Source organism: Gouania willdenowi, chromosome 20 (assembly GCF_900634775.1).
Source record: "Gouania willdenowi chromosome 20, fGouWil2.1, whole genome shotgun sequence".
NCBI classification, from domain to species: Eukaryota; Metazoa; Chordata; class Actinopteri; order Blenniiformes; family Gobiesocidae; genus Gouania; species Gouania willdenowi.
Window position 1 is genome coordinate 11,299,310 of NC_041063.1, and position 20,492 is coordinate 11,319,801.

Consider the following 20,492-nt stretch of genomic DNA (forward strand, 5'->3'; position numbering starts at 1 on the left):
TTTTTTGTTTTTCTGTATGAAATAACTCACAATGTTTTATTTCCAAGTCTTGAGTCACAAAGTCATTGTGTCAGTTCACGCACAAAGCCCGACATCCCCTCAGAGCTTTTCTGTCTCCCTCTGTTTTTTTTTTTCTCTGTCTTGTTTGTGACATCTCCATGTGAAAAGACAACAAAACTCATGTTTTAATCTCTACCCGTGGCTCATTGTATGTGCGGAGAGAATGTCTCTGCCATTTCCGCCTTTTACCTTTTCAAACCCCCCCTTTTGAGTATTTCCAGTCAACACTGATTGCATTTGAATGACGACTCAAATCGGACTTGATTAAATATTACCATACACAGTCAGAGCATTCGTCAAACATAAAGGACTTGTTTTCTCAGGGATGAAATGCAAGCAGTGCATCAAGTGACAGCTGAACACTCGTTCAGATGAGCCTTTTGTCTGATGATTGACAAACATGTCATCTGTTCGGGTTAAATTAGGTTAAATAAAAGACAAGAACTTAACCAAGCCACAAAATTCTTGTATTCAGCTTTCCTAATTTAATTAACGTTTAAGAAAGTAATGATCTGCAAATTTCTTTTCTTAACTGTGATCCATTGATTTGCAGGCTCCCGCTTCTCAAGCCCTCGGATCCCATCTCGTCCCAGCAGGAAGCGTCCCCTGCCCATCTCTCCTCTGTCCGAGCACAGCTTTGACCTGCAGACGATGATTCGAAACTCACCGAACTCCCTTGTCACCATGCTTAACAACTCCCGCTCCAGCTCATCCACCAGTGGCTCCTATGGTCACCTCTCTGCCGGAGCCATCAGGTACCACAGTGTGTCACTCTGGAAGTCCTCCATTGTGGTTAATCAGTGTTAATGGAATCAAAAATAAATATACCACGATAGCCACGGTTGCATGATGTTTTTTTAATTTGGAATTAATTATTCGGAATGAAAGTGTTCTGCTTCGTGTTTACATGGAAATAGTAATTCCGCATTATGGTTTACATAAAAAACAGGTTTATTTGGCTTTATCCAATTTCGCTTTAGGTCTAGGGGTTTGGTGTTGGGGTTTTATTTTCGGCTACAACATAGAAGACAACATGAAAACTGTTTTCACTTTTATTTTGATTCTAGTTTTTAAGCAGCAGCTCGACAATAACACACTGTTTCACTTTGGTTCACTGAGCAGGAGTAGGGAGATGGGAACTCATTTTTGGTAAATAAATCCCAGTAAAACTCCAAAAAACAATAACCAGGAATAAATATTTGCTGTCCGGTAAAGATAGTAGGTCTAACAACCGATACAATGATAAACTTGGTGATATTACAGCCTGTCCGATGAAACCTGTTCTGTTTGCCGATGTGTGAATAATAAGTCCGTGTGAATGTCCTTATGTTTATGCTTCTGTCCATCCCACTCTTTTCATCATATCCATTTGTTCCAAGGCTCTTATTAAATAAATAGTCTCGGCTCTAGTCCATCTTGGACTATGTCGTCACCGGGCGTCATCGCGATTGGCCGAGACCGGAATTAACTGAAAGCGGAATTAAAAGTTCACAAAATAGAAGAATTATTTCATTCAGAATTCAAATCGGAATAAACCAGCCACCTTATTCAGATTGAAGTTTAATTTGGAATTATATTTGCATTCGGAATTAAGTGTTTACAAGGTCAGTTTAAAGAGGATTTAACTTTTATTCTGGATTAAAGGGGAATTAAAGCTCTCATGTAAACGTGGCCAATGTAAAATTCTTAAAGTTAGACTTTCAGCACAAACTGAATGTGGGGATTGGTCAAAAACAATGTTTCAGTGTAGGAGCTGTAGGAAATCTGGTAGCACTAAATGTTCCATTGTCTCATGGATAAAATAAAAATACATGAATGGCACATTTTATTGCTTTAATGTGTTCAACTTCAGTATCAAATATATACAGTATGTACAATATATACAATCCTGTGTGGGTTTAGCTCTTTACTCCGGTTGCAATGGCAGTTAGCAAGTAGCAAATAGCGGCTAATCTATTATCACTTGGAGCTTCCTTAACCCGTTAACGTCCACTGTCCCGAATACGGGTCAAATATCACAAGTGTCTTATAGCGTCTGAAAACGTTGTTAATCATACAAACCATTCTAAGACACAAGCATCACAGCAAACACAGCCAATTATTTATTTATCACACTTGGAAAAAGCGTTTCTCCTCATCAGAGATGTGCATAGTACTAATATATCCTACTCAAGTACAAGTACTGTTACTTGATTGAAATTGTATTTAAGTACAATGTACCCACTAAGCAATAGACGGATATTAGACGTCTAGTGATTTTTTAGACCTCATTTCAACCATTTAGATTCCGTCTATTTTTAGACCGAATTTAGACATTGCACTTTAATCCATTATTCGATAACTATTTATTAAAAATAGTTCGTCTACATTTAGACCCCTTAAAAAACGTTAATTTCTATACCCCCGGTAGACCAATTTTAGACTAGACGTCTAAGGAACATTTAGACGTATAATAGACCTAAAAATGCTTGGTGGGTACAAGTAAGTCATACATAACATTCTCAAGTACAAGTAAAAATGAGCTCAATTAAAATATACAACAAATAAATAATACTCAATAATACATTTATTTTTGGTAATAAATCTTTTGTTTAATAAAATAACATCAAGGAATTTAATTGACAATAAAGAAGAAAAAATCATGCTCTAAGTTTAGCTACAATTATGAACTCTAAAACGGAGAACATAACCAGCACTCATTGCTGTTCTGGCGCGGTACGTCACGTTTAATCTGATTGGTCGGCTATGATGTGATGCGTTCGATTGATGTCTGGTCATTTCATTTCATTTTTTGTAGTTTAACAATGTCCGTTGATCATTTTAAAACAAAAAAATAATCATTTACTCAGGAACGGTTGGGTGTAGAAATGTAACAAGTTACTTTGCTTCTTTTAAAACATACTAAAGTACAAGTAAAATTACTTATTTAGAAATACACTCCAAAAAGTACATGCACCCATAAAAGCAACCTAATTACAGTAACGTGAATACTTGCCATCCATTACTTTCACCTCTGCGTTTAATTGTTGGTACCTGCATAGGGCACGCAGAATGCAGATGCACAGTATGTGACTTCCTGCATGTTTATTTGTTTTAAATCAACACAAGCAGTATGGTCATAATATCCGTTGAGTCGTGTTTGTTTCCAGGTGGTCATTTGGGAATCAGCATGTGCCAGTAATAAATCAAGCAGGAGATTCTTCCAGATGAAAAGGATGATTTTCTAATTCCATTGATTGGTAGTTTTCACTCTCCACCTTTGCTGTGAAATCTATGCATCATCTTCAGGGAGACACCGTGATATCCTGTTGGATCAATGTCGGCGACTACAGTGTATAGAAAGACTGTGAAGTAGTGAATATGTGTGTATGGATCGTCGTCGTCAAACCCTCGTGTGGGTGACAATCTCCCAACTAGCTAGTCAGTCTGCCTCCCCCGGCGGCTTATGTCAGTCATCGTCTACCTCTGGAAAATACCACATACATCACGGCCGTAGTATCAGAGGCTCAGCACAGAGAGCGAAAGAAAAGAGTAGAGAGAGGTAAAAGGAAACATCCATTGCCCCACCCGCAGTCATTGATCAGCAATCTGTGGGAAGAGCCTGATCAATCACACAGCACGCTTAGCCACTGTCCAAGTGACAGGGCCCCAAATAGCCAGAGCCAACAGACTGATGAGTGATATGACAAGCGGATGGGCCCGCAAATGTGTCTCGGCCCATTGATTTCCACTCGGCTGGTAATAAGATCAGTAGACGTATGAGTCGCAGTAAGAGCAAATGGTCAGGACTCGGGATGAATTGATGCTGCTGCTGTGGACCCACACAGATCTGTGTTTATCTGCTGTTTCACTAGTGATTACACACTACACAGGAAGCTCCGAGGCCTTTGGGATTTTCATCATGGCCGAAGTTTAGTTCCGGTTAATTAAGTTAAAGGAGAAAACTCGACCGAAAGCAGATTAATTTACATTCCTTTAAGTCTTTTTGCTAATTATTTGTCATGTGTATCATTTGCCCAGTGGAAGAATGGCAAACGGCCTTATAGAAGCTACATAATAATTCGGTGTGTTAACAAGCTGAACATACACTGGCAGGGATCTGCTGTTCCAGCACCTCCTGTCAGATTGTCCTGAGGGATGCAGATCTACCCAGAATAATCCATTTTTGCATTATCTTTCCCCCCTTTTTGTCTTTTTATTTTTTACCTTACACTTCTGAAAAGTTGTACTGTTTTATGTAATCTTTCTCTCTTTTTTTTCTTCTTTTTCTCCAGCCCAGCTTTGAGCTTTGCTTATCCCCCGACTCCAGTGGCTTTGCATGTGCACCAGCAGCTCATGGGCCGTCAGCCGGGCCTCGTCGGCTCTGCGTTCGGCCACAGCCCCCCTCTCATCCACCCGACTCCAGCCTTTGCCACCCATCGACCGGTACCAGGCATCCCTCCTACTGGACTCAGCTCCAGTGAGCGTTCAGCCATCTCCAACGACTCCTCGCAGGTTAGAGTCCCGACCAGATGCCTCTGCTTTCTATCATCGTCTGTAACAAATCGCAGGGCCACATGCCAGCGGCGTCAAAGCGTATCGCAGCAAACTAACATGCTACAGTGAAGGCCCACCCTCCTCACACTTCTCTCCTGGGAGCTCTCTCCTCCTACTTGTGTTGTCTCTTGTTTTTAGACTCGCCAAGCGCGGCAAAGAACGTGCCTGCAGCAAACAACAAGGGGCTTGTTAGCATAGAATCCCACCGCTGACTCCATTAATCACTAGAGGAGGAACAAGGAATTCGAATAGAAATATTGACATGGATGGATGGATCCAAAGGGCATTTTTCTCAGTCTCTTTCCCCCTTCCTGTATGCGCGGCCCCACATCTGAATCAAATTCTCAGTTGCATGTTATCTCTGCTGATTCCCATTTCTTAGTCATTTGGCTCAACTAGATTAGACTTAATAAAACTGCCTTTTCTTTTAATAAATAAGCAGAATATTGCATTGAGCACCACTTCTTAATTTCTTATTGTAATTTAAGTTTTTATTGGGAACAGATAGTACAAATATGATATGACATTACAGCCTGCAGTCCTATTCTTTTAAAATATCTAGGCAGTAGGGCTGGACGATTAATTGCATTTATGATATTATCGCAATATCATAAAACGCGATTTTCTAATCGCAAAGGCTGCAATTTTTTATTTATTTTTTCTTGTACTGTCCTGTTAAGTCCAGCGAGCGTTTAAGAAGTGCAGTCCACGCTTGAGTCATGAAACGTGAAGTAGCGAAGAGGGAAAAGCCACAGATTTGTTTGCTTTATTGTTGTAATCTGTGCTTTAACATTTATATTTTACATTTATTTAAAGTTTGAATAAATCTGAAATTGTTTATTATGAAACAGATTGATTTATTGCTTGTGGTCATTGAAAAAACTCAATGACAAGATGCCCTTGAAAGAAATAATCGCATATTAAATCGCAATTGCAATATTGAGGAAAGAAATTGCAATTAGATTATTATATATACAAAGTTGTTCAGCCCTAGTAGGCAGTATAAACAAAACAACATACCTGTATATGCGTACATAATTGTATTACAACAAAGTAAATAAACAGACATAAAATATACAACATTGTTCCAGTTCTTTAGTAGTTTAGGGATACGTCGGTGCAGTCACATCTTAAACTACACTAGTTACGGTGCTGGTATAAACCTTCTCTATGATCTCCAAAATGTTTCAAATTTTTCACGTTCCAATCTTACGGCATAGGTCCGTTTTTCCATTACATACATATCTTGAACAATACAGATCCAGTCATCAACAGTGGGGATATTGTCACAAAGCCATTTTCTAGTGATCAAATGTTTATTCACATCTGAACTGGTCTCTTCCCTAAATATAAAGTCAACCACATCTTCATTGCAAAGAGAAAATAAAGTGAGGTTATAGAAAATCTTCCCAGAGTTGAAAACAAAGTTTTATTTTGGTTGCAGAGAGTCCAACCCCAGGGGTGCATTCAAGCAGGGGCCAAAGTGAAGTCATTATTGTTTAAATCAGTTCATGAGTTTGCTTTCTCTGCAATAATTGTAGTTACTAATGTGATACTCCAAATTGCTCATTAGCGTTTGTGTCAGACTACTAATGCAGAAGTCACGATGGATCACATACCGGTAGTTACTTTCACATCGTTAAACCAACGAGTGAATGACTTATAAGCATATGAACCTAAAGAAATAATGTGAAATGCAGATTGTAAAGCTACACTCAAAGTAGTAGCATTATGCACACCTATGTTTAATGCTTTCATAGGCCAAGCCAACCAGCGAATCCGCAGTGAGCAGCACAGGAGACCCAATGCACCACAAGCGCTCCAAAATGAAACCAGAAGAAGAGCTGCCGAGCCCGGGTGCACTGAGTGTCCAGGTAAGGAATGCAATGATGTGCATTTATCACCCTTTACTTTTAGCTTGGTTTTAATCCTAAATGGCTACGTGTCTGTGTTCATATGTTTTCAATCCGTGTATCATTTGTTCATTCGTTTTTCATTATGTAACAAAAACATGAAAAACGAAAAAAACACTCATTATTTGATATTTGTTTCCAAAACCAAAATGAAAAAAGAAAAAACTCCTTGTTTTTCAAATTCAAGCTCTTTTGCTTCGGTACAAAAAACGGAAAACGAACACCTTTATTCGTTTTCTCCATTACCGAATGGGCAAAGTATGTGACCCGGAAGTGAAGCGTTGCACATTCCCAGATATCTTTAGCTCTGCAACACTCAGGAGTCTCTTGGTTCTGTGCCCAACACCAGCTAAAGCTAAAAGGACACGTTTCGGATGCACAGTTGGAAGCAGCGATCTTGTCATGCCGAACTTCCGTTTGCATAGCCGTTAGCGTCGGATGAGAGTACACTTCCGGGTCACGTACTTTGGCAAATCGGTAATGGAAAAAAACGAATAAAGGTGTTGGTTTTCCGTTTTTGAAATTTGAAAAACAAGGCGTTTTTCTTTTTTCATTTTGGTTTTGGAAACAAATGTCAAATAATCAGTGTTTTTTTCGTTTTTCATGTTTTTGTTACATAATGAAAAACGAATGATACGCGGATTGTTTCCTTTTGCTGCAGTGGGCTCTGCAAGCTTGGGTTGTGTTTTCCCATGATTCAGTCACAGCAGTGACAGTGAAATATGTCCAGGCATCTCCAATACTCAGCCCTACTATATAACAACCTCCAGACACTAAAGGGGGGGTTGTTGCTATATTTCCACCAGTCTCAGTTGTCCGATGGAGCCAGACAAAGCCCAACAGTGTCATTGTTGTAGAAATTTATGTCTGGGTAAATTCTGATGTGCTTGGAAGTGGTAAAAAAAAAAACAGTTTTATGAAGTCACATTAGTTATCCCCAAAGGTTATTGAACATATTGTTTGATGAAAGATTTCCAACCAATGATCATGAAAAAAAACGATACACTGCTGTGCTCTCACAAAGTTATTTAGTAACAGTGTTGCTAAGTTTCTCTAAACTTGTAATATATTTATATTACTAGTTACTGGAATAACAATGTAGCATATTTGTATTACAATATTACTGTTTTTTAAAATGTAACTGAGTTGCACTACTTTGAGTTACTTTTGGTCCAGAACACTAATTATGTCACACTGAATGTTTGAATAATACTTGAATAAATAATTCTGTTGTTTCAGGAGCAGAAAGCTCTTTTTTTGTTCCCCATAAGTGATATTTAACTATAATGATCATCTTTTTTTCCTCAAATAATTGCAAACAGTGAGAAAACAAAGCAAATATGCACTTAAATTAAATATGCATGTAACTTCTGTTACTTTAATTGTAACTAGTAATTTATTACCACTTTTCACTTTTGTACAGTACTGAGTTACCTCAAAAAGGAATACATTACTGTCATATATTACAAAAATAACTAGTTACTCCCAACACTGTTTATTAATAAGTTATTTCTACCTTTCTAGTTTCAGGGTGTGTGTTTTTTTTTTTTTGCCTTATTTTTAGGTTATGTTGAGACCTTTCTGTGATTGTTTTTAGGACCACCCTGATGGGATGACTCTGGTGAAAGAAGAGGGCGACAAGGATGAAAGCAAGCATGAGCCAGAGGTGATTTATGAGACCAACTGTCATTGGGAGAACTGCTGCCGCGAGTTTGACACACAAGAGCAACTTGTACAGGTGAGTCATCACCAGCACACATTAAATGGAAATTCCATGAAAATGACTTTGAAATATTTGACTGAGTTAGCATATGCAGTGGTCCCTGATATGTCAATGAAGTCATTGATCATTGAATCAGAAATCTTTGACTTTGCTTGCAGTTTTATACTTAAGGCTGACATTACGCTGTCATGAATAACCCCTAACCCCTCTAGATCCCTCCACCAAACCCAAAAAATGCCAACATAGCTCCAAAGGTGTCATAATTTAGCGAACGACACTTAAAGAGTAACTAACCCCTTGCTTTTTCCTGACCTGCCACTAGCTACTCATTACATGGTTATTACATGTTGAGTTCCAGGATTATTTCACAGAAACAGGTCTGACACTCTGACTGTTTAGCGTTGATCAGAGTGACAGCCTGGGGGAAGAAACTGTTTTTATGACGGGTTGTTTTGGCGTACAGTGATCTGTAACGTCTGCTGGAGGGGAGGAGTTCGAACAGATTGTGTCCAGGGTGTGAGGGGTCTGCAGTGATGTCACCTGCTTGTTTCCTGACCCTGGACAGGTTTAGGTCTTGGATGGGGGACAGTTTGACACCGATGATCTTTTCTGCAGACCTGATTGTCCGTCGTAGTCTGTAAAAGCCCTAATTCTGTAAAGTGCTTTGAGTGTCTATGACAGTGGTTCCCAAAGGCCTGAAGGCACAACTATTGTGCAAATTAGCATTTATAACACGTGTTATCACTCATATCATGTACAATATCTGTAAATGTGCGTAATTATTTACTCATGCCAAATAAAATGTGACAAAGACAACTATATTACTCATGAAATATTTATTAACGAAATATAAAAAAAATAATAATAATAATAATAATAATAATAATAATAATAATAGAGTTTTCCTCTGTATTATGAAGTGAGAGCATACAAAGTAAATTAAAAAATAAGATTTTTTGTGTGGTTGTATATTGCAATAATTAGGGCCCTATAAAATTAGTTTTATTTTGTCCAAATCTGGTCGGCTCTGGTTTTAGGAGTCTCTGATGATTTGTATAGTTTTTTGGCAGTTTAGTCGCTGTTTGGGGTGGTTTAGGCCGATTTTGTCCATTTCCGCTTTCAACAGTAGATTTCGTTTTCATTGGGTGACTCCATCCGCGATTCCGTTAGTGTGGATTTTATAGGACCCTAAATAATAATGTACGGTTGTCACAAAATCTCACGGCACAGCCGGACTTGCCTCATGGCACTCTGTTTGGGAACCACTGGTCTGTGATAAAGCGCTATTTAAAATCCAATGCATTATTTTTATCATTATTATTAATAACAGTCATATGAAACTCAGAAAGCACTGCATTGTGTGATGTTTGGTGTGTGTGAGAGTTTTCAAAGTCTGTGCTCTTTTGCACAGCGCCTCCTATCAGGGCATAACTTCTGTCTGTTTGTGTGAACAGCAGAGTCTGCATTGGAGTTAGAAGTGAATCCAGTAATGCTGGTAATGGGCTCAAACGCTGTCGGGCACACATCCTAGCTGAATGCTGCTAACTGATTTGGCAGGCTAAGCCTTCCAGAGTCTGGATGCGAGCTTTGTGTACCACACTGAGCTGGACCGCCCTCGTCTGCTATCGGAACTCTCACACAGCCCGCGAGATGGACAGCTCTCATCGCCTGAGGGTTCGCCAGACAGCTAAATATTAATGACATTACAGTGGTGTCACCCCTGCTAAAGCTATTAGCTCTGCTGTGGCCTGTGAGCCACTTACCCTTCAGCGAGCTGAGCTAGCGGCCAAAAGCTGAGTTCAAGTGATGAAATTACACCAAATAAAAAGAACGTTAAGCACACACAACTACATGTGCACAGGAAACGCACCTCACCACACGTGTGATTGAAAGATCCTCAACTCTCCATAGCTGTCTATTTGCCGTCTTGACATTGCAATCCTCCGCTGCGGCGGTAACCCCTATCTATAATTGATATCCTCAGCACGAAATGGGCTGCCTCCCGTGTTTGAAGGGCTCAGCTCAAAGGTTGAGGATCTTGACAACTTCCTGCCGCAGTTTTAGGGGGAAGGGAAGCCAGGGGAGAAAAGAGAATGCCTTCTTCTTTAGTAGAGGAAAATCTTGCCGATATCCTCCCCCTACTGCAGTCACACCAGGTGGCCATAATGAACAAAACAATGGGCCCCACATATACCACCCAGCCTAACCTTTGCCAAGCAGAACTTTTTTTTTAAATCAGATTACAGTGTAGACACACGCCAACAAAATCCTTATTAGTTTTCCATTTCTCTCTCCTCCACCAACTTTCCTGATATGACGTTTTATTTCTAATTTTCTATGCACATGCAGATATGCGAAGATGACAATAAAACTCATTGCCTACAGAATCCCTGCCCTCTAATTCAGCAGAGCGGACGAGAAAATGCTCTTATCTCCCTGCACCCCCACCCTCCTCAGTAATAGGATAAGTACAGTATTTGGACCACAGTTACTCTCCTCTCACACTGGGTGGGGTAGTGGGGTGGGGGGATTTTCATATAACCAAACAATAGTGTGTCCCTTCCCCCGTACTTGTCTTCTGAAAATAGCTTTGAGGGAAATGATACGGAGAAAAAAAAACCTAATTTCTCCATGGTTAGAAGTGTTTCAACAACTGTTTTAAGCCCTGTTTCATTGTCCCGCTTGTGTTAACGATTCATGTCGTAAGAAAAAAAAAACATCTTTTGAAGTATTAAAAGTAAATGCTGCCCCGATTCAAATGTGCCTGTTTCTTTGTGGTTGGCCTAATTTTAGAATTAAGCCTTCACACCACCCTCATCGTGTTCCACCTTGTTCAAAAGCACTCCTGCAGCGCTCTTCATGCATATTTTTACACTCTCAAACGTGCTTTCACCATGACACGGCCGCGGCTTTCCTTTATCATCCGCGTTTAAGCGCTCTCGGTGCCGCCGATAAGATAAACATCAGATCTGTGCAATTTGGCTCACTTATCTGGCCTACCCAGTCAGCAAAAGCGAGGCGGGTGTCAATTTCAGTTTGCCGTATTTATTTCATTTACTACATTTCAAGTCTTTACACCTCTCCATCTCGCTCTCTGTTGGGTTCAACATTCTTTCGCTTTTTCATTTTTGAGCATAAAGCTCTCTCTCACTCAATTTCTCTTTCATTTCCCTCACCCCCCCTGCTTTTACCCCTTGGAGGTAGTACTTTGAAAGATAAGGCCTAGTTGCTTCTTTAAAGTCTCTTCTAAAGGAGGCTATTTTTGCTTAAGTTTGTCACATAGAAGCCAACCCCTATATTACAATAATTACCTAATAAAACGTTCGTCCACAGTATTAAATGCTTTTCCATACAGACATTTCATAATTGGAAGCTGTCAAGAGAAAGTAGCCGTCGTCTTTTGGGAATTTTGCATTTTTTGTGCTTTACTGTAAAAACTATTGAAAAACCATTTAAAACAGTTACTATATGGGACATCATACTCGACATTTACGAGTGTACAAGAAATGCTTTTTTATCAAACAGCTTGGTTTAGTGCAAAGTTGATTATTCCAGATAGTGTAAGCTGGACAAACTGGGAACAACCAATCAAGAATCATATATGGAGATGAACAAGCAGCAACTACAAGAGAGGAGAATAGTTAGTGTTCCAACATAATTTATTGCAGATAAACGATAAATGAGGGCAACCAGAAAAGCTGCTCCTCTTGACTTGAGTTCATCACTACGCACCTTCATCCCAGATATGCGTTCCAAGTTGAGCAATACAAAACAGCCTTACGCTATTCTCCAATGGACTGAAGCAAATTCCGCCTATGCGCTTCCGAACTTGGAGTAAGTCTAGCATTAGTCTAGCACCCCTAGAAGGTGAAACATTATAGTACACTGCATTGTGTTCATTCGAAGGATGGCGCAGGAAACTATTTAGTCTCTTCTTATCGTCTTATTGTGAATTATGGGCCGGGTTTGGACACATCTAAATAGGGCCTTAAAGACTAACCAAACTCTGTGGTTTGATTATGGGCGGGGCTCCTGGATCAGTTAAGACACGCCCATTATATATTAGAAAATCTCCCAAAAACAATCTATGCTATGCTAACTATCTACTTAATGCTCGCTATACTTCTCTTCTATTCACAATTCTCTCACTCCAACCTACTCGCTACTGATTGCAGAGTCGACAGGTGCAAGTTTTTAGTAAAGGGACGGGGCCAACAGTGGTGGTTTGTAATGTAATATGCCACCAAAACGTCACAAACAACCATTCTCAGTCATCAGCAACATACAATTGTAATAGCCAGGTTTCAACTCACAGAACACAGTGACTTTTACATGTTTTACACAAAAATATTCTGAATTGAAATACTTTGACTAAATGTCAAGAGTTGAACAAGATCAGTTAAAAACACTACTTCCTACCAAATACAAAAAAATGGTTTCTGGGTTTAATTACTCCTGAAATGCAGATTCGTAACCAGTGGTTTAACGATGTAAGACATGGGATCCTCAATGTATGGTTCTGTGACGAGTTTTCAGATACAGTTGTGCTGAAAATTGTAGATGTATTGGTAGAATTTTTGTTCAAATGTGATATTTAATGAAGAAATGAACGAAACAAATGTATTCAAGTTCTTGTAAGATTTAGATGTAACCGTGACATATATAAAATAACAATGATTTCACCAAATGTAATAACTGAGAAGACCAAAACGTTATGCCATTTTTTCATGGTATGTTGGCAGGTTTCATAGAGATTCGCCAGGGTTGAGAGATTTCTAAACTTTACTGGTACCTAAAGAGAAGCATGGTGGTCCAAATGCCACTGGGAGCTGGTTCCACAAGCAAGGAGCCTGATTGCTTTACACTCTGCCTCCCATTCTAAATTCAGGGACTTTAGGAACATCCAGTATACCAGCAGACTGACGCTAGTGTTCTGCTCGAAAATAGGACGCAATCAAAAGTCAATGTTGTTAAACCGGGCTGTTGCACCAACCTAATGTTCCTAAATCAAAGGTTGTAGGAAGTTATAGGTTGGTAATATTTTAGTATTTGTTGTCTATTTCTAATGAGTAGATCACTGGTGTGCGTTAAACATTCTGTATTACAGTACATAACATTATCCCCAAAGGTGGCACTGTGTTTGCACTTGTTCTGACATCCAGTGTTGAAAAGCTCTTTGCTTTTTGCTACACCTTGTTGAGCTTGGCATTTGAGCATGTGCCGCCCTGGTGTTAAAATGAGATAAAAGTGCCGTCTGGAGGCTGCCACCCCCCCCCCCCCACACACACACACACACACACACCCCATCAATGGCTGCTGGCACCGGCCTCTAATTGGGAAAATGCAGATTTTTTTTCCTTTTTTTTTGATCAGGAGAAGGATTAAGGCCCTTATCTGTCTAGAGTATCTTCCTCTAAGATGAAAAGAATGTGCTGAATTACACATGCCAATTCTCACTCCCTGCCCCCTGTTCGCTCACTCACACTCTCATCTTCCATTTAGGTTCCTGCCTCCTCTTTTTTGGCCTTTTTCATGCTCGTTCCCCCCCTTCTCTTTATACAAAGCACTTCAGCAACTGACATCACAAAAGAGCATATGATTTATTAGGCGGTGTTTGATGAAGCTAAACGGTGCTGCGGGTCCCACAGCTTAGTGAAATTGCCTTGTAAACAGGCCCTCTTTTTATGCGAGTTTGCATTCTAATGCACAAAGGCCAAGTCCCAAAGAGGGTGTGATAAAGAGAAATGGAGATGGGAACTGAAATGGTAAAATGATGCGGGGCACATTATATAATTCAATATATTGTGTAATACATGTTGAAAAGGAATGGTGTAGGGATTTACTTTGAAGTACAGAACACAGGTTGATACTTTACGCTTTTATTTTGAATCAAAGGCCTTTTAGTTGCATTTTTGTAGTTGGAACCAAAACCTGCACCACTGTGCGCGCATGTGTGTGTACGTCACAGGCGCAGTCAGTGTCCCCTGTGTCCGTGTCCCTCGCCCTCCCTGTCGCACAGCTCCCTCAAAATCCATCTTGGTGGCGTTTTTACAGTTGTTGGCCGATAAGCTGGCAGGAGGAAGATGAATAACCCGCCGCGCCGCCACTATCAGCACCTGTTTGTCGATTTAGCCAGCCAACGGGACCTGTCCGCTCAGCATGGAGATTATTGATTCAATTAGAATTGCCATTAGATCATGCCATTAGGTTTCTTGCCGGAACCCCACACCTCCCCTCCGTTCTTTCTTCCCCTAGTACTGTCTGTCCCTCTCTCTTTCAGCTCCAGGGCCCATGCATCATGCCCGTCAACAACCTCCTTCATTTGTACAAACAGATCGCCTCTGTGTATCCGTGTGTGTGTGAATACCTTGTCGTGCCAGCCACAAGCACGATCCAACACCATGGCGTGCTCCCATCGCTCTATGCCGGAGGGATATTGAGCGCTGGTCACAACAGACCGATCGCTTGCCACAAGGATTCCCTCACAGAGCGGAAGCAGGGTTTAAAAAAAAAAAAAAAAGGAAAAGGGATTGAGGGGGGGGGTTGTTTTCCTGAAGCTCCAACTAAGGTGGGGAGATCAATCTTGGATGAAAATCCACTGTTGTCTATGGTCATCTAGTTCCCAACCATTTTTCCTGGAATTAGTTTGGTTTTGTCACTTTGGAATTAAAAAATGTCAAGTGAGACTAATAAAGGCTCTTTGCTGATCTACGAGTGTCAATTTTACACATTGCTTCTGCACTTTGCTGAGTCATTTGTGGCATTCCTCCTTAAATCTATCTGGGGGAAGAAAAAAATCCTGATCTGACCAGTATCGCAAGCACTGAGAAGGTACAAGGATGACATTGTCTGGTCAGTGTGATGCCCTAAGGCCAACCCAGATCATTTATTTGCTTCTACCCTTCATGTCTTTTTATATTTATGATCATGTGTGACTTCCTAGACATTTAAAGGCATTTAACTTTCTATTTATGTCCTTTGGTAGAAAGACTTTTTTGTTTGTTTGCTTCTCAGCCATGTAATAAAATTCATGTCCTTTGGTCAGGATATTGTTTGTCTCTCTGGGTTTGAATTGCTCTTGACAAGAAACTTTAAAGGCCACCACATTCTTGTTCCTGAAAGAGAGAGACCCTCCAGAGGGTCGACATTGGCATGTTCTTTTCCCTGATCATCAGCTCTTTTACGACACAGTTGGTGAGATAGACAATACTCTAAAGCCCTCGTGTTGGACTGAATCTTTGATTTCTCGTTCCTTCTTTCTCAGTCAAAGATTGGAAGTTGCCACAGCAGCACATCTGTCAGCACTTGTCATGAAAGGGGCAAAGGGCCAATGTGATGTGAGGTGACAGAGTTTTATGAGAAAATCCGGTTTTCAAGACTCACAAGTAATGTTTTTGTTGGCTCGTCTTGGACCAGATTTCAGAAAAGTGCTTGAAAATGTGGGAATAAATAAAAGAAAAACTAGAGAAAGCATTCATGGAACTGAAACGGAAATCAAGAAAAGAAGTGCAAATGTGTCTTTTTGAGCAGCTTCATTACCAAAACTCCCTCTAAGCAAGGGTCATCAACATGGTCCCCGGTAGCCCACATGGACCACAAGTGGTGCCCTCAGGCCTGTTGTAACAGGAGCACTAGTCACCAATGAGCTCCAAACTCACAAAGATAAATACAGCTGATAAATGAAATCAGAGCCTTTGTAGAGTTAAATACTGCTGCACTTCAAACGTTTTTGTATTAAATTGACCATCTTTAAATGTTTATTTTAATTGAAACATTGGGACAAATAAAAGTTTTGCAGATATTATTTTGCTAAAGAAGCTGCAGATTGTGATAGGATTTGTTTTGTTTTGGATTTTTGTAAATTATTACAGAATTGTTAAATTGTACAAACATTACATGTTTTACGATTAGTTAAAAAGTTGTTAGTTAGTGGCAAGTAACATAGAGTCAAATAGGAAGCATGATTTCCTATGAAATGTAATGAAAATGAAACAATTGCATGACTCAAGAAAAAAAAAAAGTGTTGCATGTTGAAATGTTTGCTACCTTTTTAAGTAACTGGTAGTTTTCCTCATTATCTTTACCCATGTGGTTACCAAACTTTTGTTGTCATAAACTTCTGGTGACTCCAGATCATTTTTTTCCTAGTTAGTTTTCTAGAAAAGTTTGTGATAGTGTTTTACCAATACAGATGTGCCACCTCAGATGTTTTTATTCTGCCTTTTATTTTAATTAGATTTATACTTGAGAACATTTATGTATAGAATACAGTTGTTTTGTATTGTGTGTGATGTATTTGAAATAATAATTAAAATATATGTATTAAAATCTATCTATAAAAGCAAGGAACGTTCGTGTGTCCGTGGAGCGAATATCTCCTTTGTCAACGGATTGTTCATACCCCGTGTGTGTGCATCTGTAATTTTTAAGTCATTTGGTCATTCCAAAACCAATTTAAAACGACCAATCCACACTGTGGAACTCCTGTCATACATTGTTTTAGAACGCTGATGATGTCACGAACAGTGATGTCATCAGAGTTCCAATCAGAATGTTCTAACTGATGACTTATGAACAGTGATGTCATCAGAGTTCCAATCAGAATGTTCTAACTGATGACTTATGAACAGTGATGTCATCAGAGTTCCAATCATTATGTTCAAGATCATGTCATCAACAGTGACGTCATCATCGGTGTTCTATTCTATGCTAATGCTAAGCTAACGCAGTTTGATGCTGTCTGTACACGATAACTTGAAAAGTTATGAACAGATTTTGATGAAATTTTCAGGAAATGTTGATAATGGGTTCTGGCTACCAAAATTATATATATATATATATATATATATATATATATATATATATATAATTTGTTTTTTGTTTTTTTTTGGTAGCCAGAACATCAGCTATTCCTTGACCCATTATCATATATATATATATATATATATATCCCATTCATTTTCCCATCCACACTGTGGAAATCCTGTTAATTTCCATATGAATACATACCCACGACAGGCACTGTACTAGTATATATAATTTTAGTCAGTAATTCTTTTTATTGATTACTGTACTAGACATTTCAGGGGACCCCATTTGAAAAACAGTGTCTTACACTTTAATTAAAGTTAAACCGTGCCTAATTATCATTTTTAAAATGTATAAAACTGGTAGACCTTTGGATTATTCACTAGCTTTGAAGTAGCTCTCAGTTTCAGAAAGGTTGGTGACCCCCATAAGCAAACAGTAGACATGTTTAATGTTAAATCACTGTCGAAGCTCGGATTGACGTCTCTCCTGTCGTCTTTTCTAGCACATCAACAATGACCACATCCACGGAGAGAAGAAAGAGTTTGTGTGCCGCTGGGAAGAATGCTCTCGGGAGCAGAAGCCGTTCAAGGCGCAGTACATGCTGGTGGTCCACATGCGCAGGCATACAGGAGAAAAACCACACAAGTGCACAGTAAGGATGATCACATCTGATGTGGGCTTTTAACTGTTAGTGCACCTTTCAAAAAAAAAAAAATATATATATATATATATGTATACACTCTGAGCTTAGGTACCAAAAACTTTACCCTTAAAACTGTCGAAAAAGTTTTTTCCAGTTTTTTCACATCAGATTGTTTCAACAACTTCAGACCATAGATGTAAAGTTTTTAATATATTTTATTTTATGTTTTTGTACTCTTTCTGTCATAAAAACACACATTTTTTTCAATAAAAAAAAACACAAAATATGCATTTTTTTTTTTTTTTTCAAAAATATAGTGCAAAGTGGAATATTTGGTATACATTTATTACAGCCTTGACTAGGTCAATAATTGATAGGAACATTGATTTGAAGGCATTATTACTTTTAAAGCTATGAGCATTTATTGAAAAAAAAACTTCAAAATGTCATTTATAAATATTTTCTCTAACTTTTTTCACGTCAGATCTTTTCAACAACTTCACACCTAACCATGAATATAAAGTTTTAAATTATAATTTCATACGCCATTTTTTATGTTGCCTTATTTGTCATAAAAACAATTTTTTTTCAATGAGAAAAACAGAAATTATGCATTTTTTTCCTTCAAAGATGAAGTGCATTTTGTATTTTGAAGGTAGAGGCTTAGATTAAATAAGTATTAATGAGGAAACCACTGTTATATGTTAGGATAACAGTATATCCAAAATATGTGCTTATAATGGGAGTCAGTGGGACCAAAATTGGTCCCGAACACAAAGACTGTCAGTACATTTTATATCTCCTGTTCTGTACATCTTGCAATAAAAGTGATCATGGAATTATGAACATGATATTAAAAGAAAACTCCTGGTTAATGTTCATATAATTAGTCTCTAGGTACACGTTTGGTTCTCAAAGGTGGTCCAAGGGTTAATATTGTTTTCTTCATTTATTTGCTTCAGTTTGAAGGCTGTGCTAAGGCTTACTCACGTCTGGAGAACCTAAAGACCCACTTACGTTCCCACACTGGAGAGAAACCGTACGTGTGTGACCATGAAGGCTGCAACAAGGCCTTTTCTAATGCCTCAGACCGAGCCAAGCATCAGAATCGCACACACTCAAATGAGGTACGCACAGGTCTACCCTGAAGCACTCCTGCACTCGTGAATTTCCCTTTTTCACCACTTTCTAAATTCATCCTTTCCCCTTTCTCTGTTTTTCTAGAAACCCTATGTGTGTAAAATCCCAGGATGCACCAAGCGCTACACTGACCCCAGCTCCTTACGCAAGCACGTGAAAACGGTGCACGGGCCTGAGGCGCACATCACTAAGAAACAGCGTGGAGATTACCCACGCCCTCCGCCTCAGCCCAGGGAGCCTGGGGGCCACGGCCAGGGTCGGTCGCCAGCGCAACTGCCCCTGGGTGTGTACACTGACCAAAGGGACTACAACCACCCTACCTCAAAACAAGATGAATGTCTGCAGGTCAAGTCTATCAAGACGGAGAAGCCCATGGTGAGACTTTGTTTCAGGTTTCACATATTATGTTACATCCAACACTATTTACTAGGGATGTCCCGATACAACTTTTTAATTTCTGATATGATACTGATATTGTAACCTTGCGTACCAGCCGATACCGATATTGATCCGATATCAGCATGAATCATAAATACTTTTTTTTTTATAATAATAATGAAAATAATAATGACTTATTTTGTAGTGTGGAATGTTAGAAAAGGCTTGATCATGTGACGTTACTCAAACAGAGAACAATAGTATGAGAAAAACTGACCCATTTATTATTAACCAATTGGTTACATACATTTTAACCTTCAACATAATATCTACAGTATTCTACAATTGAATGGTAATCAATAAAAAATGAATTGGGGAAATATGAATCCAATATTCGTTTTGAGGCTAATATCGGACCGATATCAATATTGGATCGTGGCACCCCTACTATTTACCTCACATTAACAACTTAACACTGATACTTAGTGCACGCCTTTGTAATAGCAAAACTTACTAACCAGTACGTTTTTCCTCTATTCTTTGCTTTGGCATTTCTCTCTCTCTCTCGTGTTCTAAGGACAGTGGGTAATCAGGTGAGATAGGTGTGACCTGCTTTACATTTGTAAATAGTCCTGTTTCAAAGCCTTGTTCCTCCTTTCATTATCATCTTTTTCATCACATCGAAACTGCTGGAAAATTCCTCCCCAACTTCTCAGGTTTTCCACTTTAGTCGTCTCCCATTCTTCACTCCGAGGTGGTTTTCCTCATTTCACTGTGCAGTACACACCGCATTTTAAAAGTCTTTGCTTTCCCCATGCTGTCTGTAACACGTCAGTGGGATGTATGGCCTCTAGGCACATCCAAACAAAGGGATCGGATTGTTAGTCACAGCTACAAAAAAGGATTTGACTCATATTCTATAGTCAATCTCAAAATGAGATATTTTTTTTATACTTTTACTAGAATTGTTACAAAAAGAGTGTAAAAATGTACTTACTGCTACAACATATTAATAAAGCATGTGAGATATTTTATAAAAAAACAAAAAGAGTAAAAATTCAAATTCACAAAATAGCTGGGTTTAAACAAAAACCCAGATAAACCAGAGAAACACCTTGCAATGAGTTTGATTAATAACAAGTTGATTTTTTATTTTTAAAGAGAAGCAGAGTCTCCTCAAAGTTAATATTATAAGTAATTCTGATTTTATGACACGATCAAATGTGTGCTTGTACAGTATGTGTAATTCTGAATTCCAATTTGATAAAATCTTCTAAACTTTCTGAGA

At 39.0% G+C, this 20,492-nt stretch overlaps 1 protein-coding gene across 1 annotated transcript in view; it reads left to right on the plus strand.

Annotated features, from left to right (window-relative positions):
• The window catches only part of gli3 (GLI family zinc finger 3), a 111,662-nt gene that overhangs the window by 84,188 nt on the left and 6,982 nt on the right, over positions 1-20,492 (plus strand). The window contains exons 7-13 of the mRNA XM_028434945.1: positions 614-815; positions 4,335-4,554; positions 6,357-6,470; positions 8,107-8,247; positions 17,546-17,695; positions 18,649-18,813; positions 18,911-19,201. Of these exons, the coding sequence (XP_028290746.1) occupies positions 614-815; positions 4,335-4,554; positions 6,357-6,470; positions 8,107-8,247; positions 17,546-17,695; positions 18,649-18,813; positions 18,911-19,201 (1,283 nt within the window). The remainder of the gene's footprint in view (positions 1-613; positions 816-4,334; positions 4,555-6,356; positions 6,471-8,106; positions 8,248-17,545; positions 17,696-18,648; positions 18,814-18,910; positions 19,202-20,492) is intronic.